The following is a 12139-nucleotide window of genomic DNA, read 5'->3' on the forward strand; positions in this document are numbered from 1 at the left end:
TTTATCATTCTGAGCATACAACAACCTTGCTGCCAGTATCATATAGTGCATATATAACATTTTCAGCTGTAGTTAAATTTTGAGTTGTCTTTTTTTCCTTTATTGGTGATGCAGAATTGAGCATGACAACACGAGTATGAGTCCCAGTTGGTATCTGGACCGTGTGATTGTGACAGACATGGCCAGGCCACACCTCCGGTTTTATTTCCCCTGCAACAATTGGCTAAGCAGAGACGATGGAGATGGACTTTATGTCAGAGATCTGATTGGCAGCCTCAACCCCATGGATGTTCCCAAAGGTAAGTTTGTGTCATGAACTTAACAACTGAACAGCATATGAAGACAAAACACCTTGCACAGAATGATACTTGTGGAATGAATGGATGAAATATTCTGTGCCATAATGCAATCAAGACATTTATAAGAGGGGGGAAAGGGAATTTATGGGTGCTACGGATACAACTGGAATGTTCCTGGACATATATAAATATTATTAGTCAATGGCAATAATATTTTAGTGAGGCAATGAATCTCCTCTAGGTTTGTCTGAATTTCAGAAGAGCTTCTCGGCAACTCTAATGTGGTAAGAAAAGTGTACGTATTCCCATCACCAATCAGTGGAGCTTAGAATAAGAAGTTACAAGTATTATACCTGTCATCAGTGACAGAATGGGACTTCCGTGAATTGGCCAGTGGGTTTTAATCTGAATTTTACAGGAGTTATCCAAAGTGATAAACCTATCTTGGCCAATGGGTTCTGCATTTTAGAGAGCTCCTTTAAAGTCTGGACAAAAACCTGGAGTGGACTGAAGATCACCCCACTGTAGCAATGTTTATATACCAGAAGAATGGTCATATAGAAGATGAAGCAACCTTGTTTTTTGTCCACTCCAGAAACTAATATGTGGATCAATGGATTCAAGCTTGAAGGGAAGAGAGCCTAAACGTTAGGAAAAGCTTCTACACCAGTGGTTCCCAATCTTTTTTGACCAGGAACCACTTTGACCAGGGACCACTCTCCAACATTAGTACCAAAAGGATTACAAATCAGTTTTTGGTAAACTTTAGATTTGGTGTGGTTATTTGGGGTGTTGATTCAGAAAACTGCATTGGATACACCACATCAGCTCTAGTTTCTGATACAGAGCATATGTCATCCGGTAGTTTCCATCTGCTCTCCCACAGAAAACCATAATTTAAAAGCCTCGGCACTATAAGAGGGTTTTGCTAGACCAGTGACTCTTGTTGCAATGGTGTAGTAACGGCAAGGCCACGGACCATATTTTAGTTCTTGTGGACCACTGGTGGTCCATGAATCACAGGTTGAAAACCACAGTTCTATGCCATTAGAGCCACCTGACAGTGGAACAAATTGCCTAGGGAGGTGGGGGACTTGCCATCTTTGGAAGTGTTCAAACAGGACATCTTTTAGATGTGCTTCGGTTGGCAATTCCTGCAGACTTTCAGACCAAGGCAATGCGATATTCTCAGACCACATTTCTAGTATATATTACTTTGTGAAGGATTGTAAGTTGACACACTGGGGATTGGTGACATCCATCTTGGTGGGATACACTCTATTCCATTTTGAAAGAGCTGTCCAAGGTGCTGGAACTATTGATCAAATAATGAGCTAGTGTTCAGCATCCTGGATAGCTCTCTTAAAGCTTGGACTTTTAAGTCCTGTTGATATGGATGCCACCAATTGCTAAGGAAGACTTAGTATCTGCAGTGCTATCTATAAATCTATGTTTCTAAATCCCTTTTAGAAAAATCTCCTAGTTTCCTCCCCAAATATTAGGGATTTGAACTTGGTTTTAAGGGTCACAACTCCCTGAAAGAAATATCTGGTTGAAATACCTCCTAAAAAAAACTACAGCATTTTACCAGAGTTTGAAAATATTACTTTTATGGAGAATATCTCCAAGAAACTTCATATGGTATGGCTATTGGTAAGGCTTCCTTGAGATTCTGGAAGTTGTAGTCTGATCATAGAATCCTAGAATTGGAAGAGACCCCAAAGGCGACCCAGTCCAACTCCATTCTGCCATGCTGAAAAAAAATGTTCTGTTACCTGCTGGACCTGTAAAGAATTTCCTTTAGAACAGGAGGTGCAATCTTTGCCCAGCGGGAAGCCAGGGGGCCCAAGGAGAAGTTCTCAGAGGTTTTCCACCACAAATGACCTTTAGATGGCTTGTGAAGTATAACAAAGTCTTTTATTAATGAACAATCAAACAGAAACTTCTCTTGTCTTCAATAAAGCTAAACAAATGCTTCCAAGCTTTATGCAACTAGCGACTTCCTAATCTTGCCCACGAAGGACAGGCAACTGTCTTCAATAACTTCTTCTTTACTTTAAATGGAAAATCCCCTTTTTAACTTCTCCCAGGCTGACTGTAATCTAACCCTTACTGATGTGGCTCCACTACTGGGTTGAACTGCGTCTCGAACGCCGAGTGGACCTACCAGTAAAGGCTTAGATGTTCTCCAGCTAGAGTTCTTTGGTCTTTAGGGCTGTTTCCCTGGAAATCTTTGGAGATCTTAAGACTGTTCTCCCCCGGAAGGTCTTAAGGGTTGAAGCTTTTGTACAGGGAAAGGTTGCACACGTCCTGTACATTAGTTTTCCTTGCTGAGACTGACTAAAAATGGCTCCCTTCCCTTCCCAATTGCCCTGAGCAAGGGGTGGGACCAAAACTTAATGATGATGGACAGGTGACTTGCCCTATGACTGCAACCAAAGGAAGCCACCCTTCTGCAGACTCCTTGAAACCTTGGACTGCAAGCAAACGTTTAATACAAAGCAAATAAAATTGGAGCTCCTGGTACAGCCATACCAGAACAATAATCAAAGCACTCTCGGTAGATGGCCATCCAGCCTCCGTTTAAAAACCTCTAGACTCCACTACACCAGAGGCAGCCTATTCCACTGCCAAACGGCTGTTGCAATCAGGAATTTCTTCCTAATGTTTAGGTGGAATCTCTTTTCCTGCAACTTGAATCCGTTGCTCTGCATCCTAGTCTCTAGAGCAGCAGAAAACAAGCCAGCTCAAGCCATGTTCAACTGATAGGTTTGATCTGTCCTTGAGATTGGTTTACTTCTACCTAGTTCTCTCTGAATATCAAGCTTTTTTAATCACGAGGGGCAATAGAGTATTTGTAACTTGAGTGAGGATGTGACCCCTGATGCCAAGACGGTGAAAATGGAGCCTCTACTGTTTAGGTCAGTCGCAGTTCATCTGACAGAGCAAACTGAGAGAAGTGAACTTTGCAAACTCTGTTGAAGTGAGGTGTGAAATCTTAAGGCATTCAGGTCAGGCCCTATTATATTATATGGGCAGGTCTGGATGGTAAGTCATCCTTACCAAGCATATACATGGGAACTGAATCCAAAGTGGAAGGATTTCCAGAATTTCATGCTAATAGCTGGATCCTGTTATTGGCACTGTTTACATTTCCATCTGATGGACACTTGTTTATGGCCAAGGGAAGGTGTGTCTGGAGCAGAAAGGCTTCCTTTGCCTCTTTCCCACACTGATTTGACAAGGTGGTATGTGCCAGTGGTGGTTCTTACAATTACACCACTTACTTAGGTGCCACTATGGAGAGTTGGTATTAATTTGCCCTGTGGGTATGAATTACAAGAAAAGGGATATTGTTCTGCCTTGTGCTATTTCCTTTCCTCTAATGCATTTGACTTTGAACTGAAGCAGATGATTAAGTCCTTTTGGCCCCCAAAGCCTCTATATAAGAACAGGTAAAATATGGCCTTATGAGTCTTGCTTACTGGAATATATTCCAAAATCCAAACTTATCTATAATGGTGGCTGAAATAGTTACACATTTGCTTTTTGATGGTTCAATGTAGACTAACTTTATTTCACACATAAAATTACAGTACAAGTCCCATATCCACAGAAATAATACTAACAGTATTTTTGTTTGTTTTCTACCTCTCACCATGACTCAAGATGTGTTACAAAATTGTTAAAATATGCAAAGCATTAGACCATTAAAAGAGATAGAACAAAGATTCAAAATACATTAAAGTCATGGAACAAATACACATATTTTTGCTTATCCACAGTTTCATTCACTCATTTAAGAGCCTCCGTTGGGTTAAACCCTTGTGCCATCAGGACTGCTGACCAAAAAGTTGATGGTTCAAATCTGGGGAGCAGGGTGAGCTCCCATCTGTCAGCTCCAGCTTCCCATGCGGGAATGCGAGAGAAGCATCCCACGGGATGGTAAAACACCCGGGCTTCTCCTGGGCAATGTCCTTGCACACAACCAATTCTCTCACACCAGAAGTGATTTGCAGTTTCTCAAGTTGCTCCTGACATGGAAAAAAAACCCCTCTTATTCACCTCTACAAGCTAATCTCCTTTCTCTGCACCTCTTCTATTCGCCCACTTAAAAAATAATAGGGTTTCCTATTTTCCACAGTAATACATATGGATGCAAAGTCTGGGAATGTATTCCCTGTGATTGTGTTAAAAGTATTGCAGATTACCGTCAGACCATGTGTATAAAATGTATATGAGACATAAATGAATTTTGTGTTTTTACTTGAGTCCCATCTCTATGATGTCTCATTATGTATATATAGGCAAATGCAGAGATTCCAAAATCTGCCTGGCTTAAGAAGTAGGCTTTGTGGTTGCATTCAATGACCAAATACAACCACAAAAACCAGTAATGTGATTCCCATAAGTCTGACTTACGATCTCATAAAAATGAACAGGCTGCTGGCCTATTTTTTTTAAAGATCACATACCTGAGGAGAGCTGTACCTGGCATTATAGAATAATAGAATCATAGAATCATAGAATCAAAGAGTTGGAAGAGACCTCATGGGCCATCCAGTCCAACCCCCTGCCAAGAAGCAGGAATATTGCATTCAAATCACCCCTGACAAATGGCCATCCAGCCTCTGCTTAAAAGCTTCCAAAGAAGGAGCCTCCACCACACTCCGGGGCAGAGAGTTCCACTGCTGAACGGCTCTCACAGTCAGGAAGTTCTTCCTAATGTTCAGATGGAATCTCCTCTCTTGTAGTTTGAAGCCATTGTTCCGCGTCCTAGTCTCCAAGGAAGCAGAAAACAAGCTTGCTCCCTCCTCCCTGTGGCTTCCTCTCACATATTTATACATGGCTATCATATCTCCTCTCAGACTTCTCTTCTTCAGGCTAAACATGCCCAGTTCCCTAAGCCGCTCCTCATAGGGCTTGTTCTCCAGACCCTTGATCATTTTAGTCGCCCTCTTCTGGACACATTCCAGAGGAGTTCAGAAAAAGGAGTTCATTAAGGACATTATAACTTTCTTTTCGAGATATAACTGCATATGTCATACTTCATTCATTTTCTATGTTACTTCTTCTTCAAGTTGAACAAAAATCTAATTCTGTACAACCCGTTGTACATTCTTTTCCCCTAAAGGATGGCAATTCATGACATTCAACATGACTTTTTGGTCTGGTACTAATTGAGAACAAGAGGTTTTCTGAATCAGAAACAAGCTTAGAAGTGCATCTACTTTTTATAGTCTGCTCCTAGGAGCACAAGAGTTTGTCAGTGCTTGACTCCTTAAAGAATCAGTAGATATTTCTATCATATATTTAACACATTGAAAGCCTGCAGATTCATTGGCGAATCCATGCAGAGATCTGTGACTTCTCTGTGCTGGAGTCCTGGATTCCCCCTCTCCAATGCCTCCAAATAGCCACTTTGCAGCTGACTTCAAAGCTGTCTCTGCACTCCATTGTCTCTCCTCACCTGCTGAGGAAAGGAGAAGATAAGAAGGGGAAGGAAACATTGAGTTTTTCCAGAGCAAGACATAAAGGAAGGCTTGCTGCAACTGGTGGAGATTTGACATGAGGCCTTGCGAGCCCACTTGCTTCTTTTAACAAGCAAACAAACAAGTAAACAAAACCACCCAGCAAGAAGGGATTCCCAGCCTGGCACTCTTTTTCTGTGATGGTGAGACTTCATTGAACTGGAGACATCCTGGAAAAGTGGAGCAAATTTCTCAGCTACCTTCTGCGTGTGTACATCAACTGAATGTTTTCCTCAAACAGGATGCATCTACATACTGTAGAATTGATGCAGTTTGACACTATTACTCCCATGGCTAAATGCTATGGAATTCTAGAATTTGTAGTTTAGTGAGGCACCAGGAGAACAAGATAGGGACTACAGCTCCCAGGACTCCATAGTCAGAGGCGGCCCTAGGTAATTTTCAACAGTAAGTAAACAGTATTTTGGTGCCCCCCCCCCCCAACCAATCACTGATATATATTTTCTGTTTGTCGTGGGAGTTCTGTGTGCCATATTTGGTTCAATTCCATCATTGGTGGAGTTCAGAATGCTCTTTGATTGTAGGTGAACTATACATCCCAGTAACTACAACTCACATATGTCAAGGTCTTTTTCCCCCAAAGAGCACCTCAAGAGCGCCTCTGGGCAAAATCAACTATACTGCAAATGCTTACTTTGCGTAATGGGTTGAGCTGCCCTGTCCATAGTATTGAGGCAGGGAGCTAAAGTGGGCTCAAACTGAATTCATTTTACAGTGTAGATGTACTCCACCTGTCCATATTTCCCAAACACTGACAGTTCTCAAGTTGCAAACATCCAACTTGCAAATGATTCATAGTTAAGAACGGAGGAGAGACAACAGGAAGAGAGAGAAATCTGTCTCTCGGAAGGTAATTCACTCCTGAAAGAGTCATTACCATGGGGAAAAGGTGTCTCCACTGAAGCTTTCTCACCAATCCTTGTTTCCACAACAAGCCAAATTTTCCAAAATCTTATATCACAGGGATGAAAAGTGAGGTGAAATCTTCTGAACAGGGACAGAGAGAGCAAAACAAACACCACATGAGTGTTAATCCCTATGCTAATCAAAGTTGACAAATATATACTTTGGGCTGGAGCTACACTTAAAAAGTATACCTTTTCCGACTTACATACAAATTCAACTTAAGAACAACCCTACAGAACTTTTTTTTCATGTCAGGAGCGACTTGAGAAACTGCAAGTTGCTTCTGGTGTGAGAGAATTAGCCATCTGCAAGGACATTGCCCATGGAGCCCCTGGTAGTGCAGTGGGTTAAAGCGCTGAGCTGCTGAGCTTGTTGACCAAAAAGGTTGCAGGTTCGATTCCGGGGAGTGGCGTGAGCTTCCGCTGTCAGCCCTAACGTCTGCCAACTTAGCAGTTTGAAAACATGCAAATGTGAGTAGATTAATAGGTACCGCTCCGGCGGGAAGGTAACGGCACTCCACGCAGTCATGCCAGCCACATGACCTTGGAGGTATCTATGGACAACGCCAGCTCTTTGGATTAGAAATGGAGATGAGCACCACACCCCAGAGTCAGACATGACTGGACTTAATGTCAGGGGAGAACCTTCACCTTTACCTAAGGACGTTGCATGGATGTTTTGATGTTTTACCATCCTTATGGGAGGCTTCTCTCATGGCCCCACATAAGGAGTTGGAGCTGACAGAGGGAGCTCATCCGTGCTCTCCCCAGATTTGAACTTCCGACCTGTCAGTCTTCAGTCCTTCCGGCACAAGGATTTAACCCATTGCACCATCGGAAGCTCCGACAGAACTGACCTTGTTTGTAACTTGGGGACTGTCTGTATAGCCTTTTTGTACATAATCACACCCTGAATTTTCTTCCTACTTTGACCCAAATGGATATTCCATCTATCTTTTTAAAAGGAGTTAATTCTGGGTTGCAAACAAATACAGTAAAGCTTCCATATTCACTGAGGTTAGGGGCACAGGACTACCAGGAAAATGAAAAATTGTGAATGCTGGAAAGAACATTTTTTAAGAAAGGAAAACCTAGGTTTGCCAGCATGCTTTATGGTCAACTGCCACTGGAAGATGACCATAAAATTGCACTGAAGGATCTAGAGGAGTGTTGTCTCCAGGAATCTCTAGGTCAATGCTTCCCGACCTGTGGGCCTCCAGGTGTTTTGGACTTCAACTCCCAGAAATCCCAGCCAGCTCACCAGCTGTTAGGAACTGTGGGAGCTGAAGTCCAAAACATCTGGAGGTAGAAAAGTTGGGAACCACTGCTCTAAGTCTCCAGGAATCTCTAGGTCAGTGCTTCCTGATCCTATGGGCCTTCAAGTGTTTTGGACTTCAACTGCCAGAAATTCCAGCCAGCTCACCAGCTGTTAGGAACTGTGGGAACTTAAGTCCAAATTGCCTAGAGGCCCCCCCAAAGATTGGGAACCTCTGGTCTAGGTCCTGCAACATGACTCCATGATCAATTTCTGGCACATGTTGACCAAACAGGACCTAGAGATTTCTAGAGAGAGAGATTTTAATCAAATCCGTTGAGTAATCAAATCTGCAAAAGTCAAATCTGCAAATGTGAAGAGCTGATTGCAAGCATAGGAAGGACTTCCTGACTGTGAGAGCCATTCAGCAGTGGAACTCTCTGCCTCGGAGTGTGGTGGAGGCTCCTTCTTTGGAAGCTTTTAAACAGAGGCTGGATGGCCATCTGTCAGGGGTGCTTTGAATGCAATTTTCCTGCTTCTTGGCAGGGGGTTGGACTGGATGGCCCATGAGGTCTCTTCCAACTCTGTGATTCTATGATTCTATGATATTATAGGCACCTTTGCATTGCTAAGGTGGTGAAAGTTAGCTTAATAAAAAATAGTTCATGAGAATTGCTCAAATTGTCATTTTGAGTTTCCTTTTGACCAATCATTTTGGGGTAGTATTGGTAGCAATGATGTCTCTTGCCTTTAGCAGAGCTTAGAAAAGTTACTTCCTTTGGGCTTGTTCTTCCATAATTCCCATAGTAACTGGCCATAGATGTCAGTCTTCTATTCGAAGGAGTGTTAGAGAACAATCCTCCATAGAATCATAGAGTTGGAATAGACCTCATGGGCTATCCAGTCCAACCCCATGCCAAGAAGCAGAATAATTGCATTCAAAGCATCCCCGACAGATGGCCATCCAGCCTCTGTTTAAAAACCTCCAAAAAAAGAGCCTCCACCACACTCCAGGGCAGAGAGTTCCACTGCTGAACAGCTCTCACAGTCAGGAAGTTCTTCCTAATTAAGATATTTCTAGACTATTGAAAAAGCTTCCCAGCTCTGTTTCAGTGTAAAGTCAAAAAGATTCCCAAGAAGGGAAAGTAAGGGCTTTGAAGATGATCACCCCAGAATGAGCAGCAAACACACTGGACCTTAGCCTTCTCCTGGTGAGAGGCACAGTTTTTCTTTATAAATATTGCAAGTCTTGCTCAAAAGACTCCCATATAACTCTAAATGAGCATGTGCACATCTTAATAGAAATCTACATTTTCTTTTGTTGTCTTTTTTGGGAGGTGTGGCATCTGTTCTTTTTTTGGCAACACGTAATTGGCCCCCCTATCGCAGCACACAATGCCTGTCTTCACACAAAGCCATGCTGAAAATTAATGAGCATGACATCACCTTCTCCTGTCTTCAGGACTCATAACAATCTGCAGAACCAAAGATTCAGAAGTAAAAGAATAGTTGGTGCTAGTTTGTTTTCTGTCCTTCCAGCTCATTCCCTCATTGCCGGCATTTGGAAACCATAAAATTGACAAAATCACCATCTGTCAACTGCAAAAGGCCACCTTACTTGGATCTGCACGCATCATTCGAAAATACATCATACAATCCTAGATGCTTGGGAAGTGTTTGCCTTGTGATTTCGTGATATCTCATTTGCTGTGACATACTGTGTTTTTGTGTCAGAATAACAACAACAACAACAACAACAACAACAACAACAACAACAATAACATGATATGAGGGTTTAAAGATCGAACTGCAAAGACTCTGGCATAAGTCAGTAAAGGTGGTCCCAGTGGTGATCGGCACACTGGGTGCAGTGCCTAAAGACCTTGGCCTGCACTTAAAAACAATTGGCTCTGACATCTGTCAGCTGCAAAAGGCCACCCTACTCAACAACCAACAACCCACAAAATGTAAGCTGCTTTGAGTCTCCTTGAGGAGAGAAAAAGCTGGGTATAAATGGAAATAATAATAATAATAATAATAATAATAATAATAATAATTGTAATTTTTGCGACAAAGAACTGGTGGGATCACAAGCCTGAAAAAGTTACAGAAAATGAACACATTAAACTAGGTTCTTGTAGGGTTTTTTGGGCTATAGGGCCATGTTCTAGAGGCATTTCTCCTGACGTTTCGCCTGCATCTATTGCAAGCATCCTCAGAGGTAGTGAGGTCTGTTGGAAATAGGAAAATGGGTTTATATATCTGTGGAATGACTGGGGTGGGGCAAAGAGCTCTCTGCTGAAGCTAGGTGTGAATGTTTCAACTGACCACCTTCATTAGCATTTGAAGGCCTGGCTGAGCCTGGGAAAATGTTCTGTTGAGAGGTGTTAAGATGTGCCTGGTTGTTTCCTCTCTGCTGTTTTGCTGTTGTAATTTTAGAGTTTTTTTTAATACTGGTAGCCAGATTTTGTTCATTTTCATGGTCTCCTCCTTTCTGTTGAAATTGTCCACATGCTTGTGGATTTCATGGCTTCTCTGTGTAGTCTGACATGGTGGTTGTTGGAGTGGTCCAGCATTTCTGTGTTCTCAGATAATATGCTGTGTCCAGGCTAGTTCATCAGGTGCTCTGCTATGGCTGACTTCTCTGGTTGAAGTAGTCTGCAGTGCCTTTCAACCAGAGAAGTCAGCCATAGCAGAGCACCTGATGAACTAGCCTGGACACAGCATATTATTTGAGAACACAGAAATGCTAGACCACTCTCACAACCACCATGTCAGACTACACAGAGAAGCCATTGAAATCCACAAGCATGTGGACAATTTCAACAGAAAGGAGGAGACCATGAAAATGAACAAAATCTGGCTACCAGTATTAAAAAACTCTAAAATTACAACAGCTTGCCATAGATGCAGGCGAAACGTCAGGAGAAATGCCTCTAGAACATGGCCCTATAGCCCGAAAAAACCTACAAGAACCTAGTGATTCCAGCCATGAAAGCCTTCGACAACACATTAAACTACTTTGGGACTTCCAAATTCAGACTGACAGAGTGGAACAAAATACTCCTGACCTCATGATCGTGCTAAAGTATGGATCGTCGATGTTGCAATCCCAGGTGGCAGCAGGATTAAGGAGAAACAACTGGAAAAGCTGACACAATGCGAGGATTTAAAGATCAAACTGCAAAGACTCTGGCATAAGCCAGTAAAGGTGATCCCAGTGGTGATTGGCACACTGGGTGCAGTGCCTAAAGACCTTGGCCTGCACTTAAACACAATTGGCGCTGACAAAATTACCATTCGCCAGCCGCAAAAGGCCACCTTACTGGGATCTGTATGCATTATTCGCCGATACATCACACAGTCCTAGACACTTGGGAAGTGTCTGACATGTGATCCAATACAACAGTCAGCAGAGTGATCTTGTTCGCTGTGAATTCATCTTGTAGTAGTAATAATAATAATAATAATAATAATAATAATAATAATAATAATAGAATGGCAGTCAAGAACCAACATTGATGGAAGTCAATAGTAAAAAAACTGCTTAAAGTGCAAAAGGCAAAGAGTGAATATCGTAAAAGTACAATGCAAAGCAGAAGAGAAAACTGGCAAAAGAAGGCTCTCCATGGACAGTTCTTGGGAAAAATTAAGAGCTAAATTGACAAGGAAAAAACCATGGCTGTGGCTCACAAATGGAACTCTGAAAAAGGAGATGGAGGGCCTGATTCTGGCAGCCCAAGAACAAGCTATTAGAACCAATGCCATCAAAGCCAGAATTGAAAAGTCGATTACAGATTCCAAGTGTAGACTCTGCAAGGAAGCAGGAGAAACAATAGATCCCATCCTCAGCTGCTGCAAGAAGATTGTACAGACAGACTATGAACAGAGGCATAATACCATTGCTCAGATGATCCATTGGAACTTGTGCCACAAATACCATCTGCCTGCGACAAAAAACTGGTGGGATCACAAGCCTGAAAAAGTTATAGAAAATGAACACATCAAACTCCTCTGGGACTTCTGAATTTAGACTGATAGAGTATTGGAGAACAATACTCCTGACCTCTCAATCATGGGGAAAAAAAAACAAATTATGGTGTTTGACCCAGGTGACAGCAGAATTGA

General features: G+C 42.3%; 1 protein-coding gene across 1 annotated transcript in view; it reads left to right on the top strand.

Moving 5' to 3' along the window:
• LOXHD1 (lipoxygenase homology PLAT domains 1) overlaps positions 1-12139 on the top strand; it is a 269577-nt gene that overhangs the window by 13598 nt on the left and 243840 nt on the right. Inside the window, exon 4 of the mRNA XM_067464668.1 lies at positions 115-299. Coding sequence (XP_067320769.1) covers positions 115-299 — 185 coding nt within the window. The remainder of the gene's footprint in view (positions 1-114; positions 300-12139) is intronic.

The sequence above is a fragment of the Anolis sagrei genome, chromosome 2 (assembly GCF_037176765.1).
Source record: "Anolis sagrei isolate rAnoSag1 chromosome 2, rAnoSag1.mat, whole genome shotgun sequence".
In the NCBI taxonomy this organism is placed as follows: Eukaryota; Metazoa; Chordata; class Lepidosauria; order Squamata; family Dactyloidae; genus Anolis; species Anolis sagrei.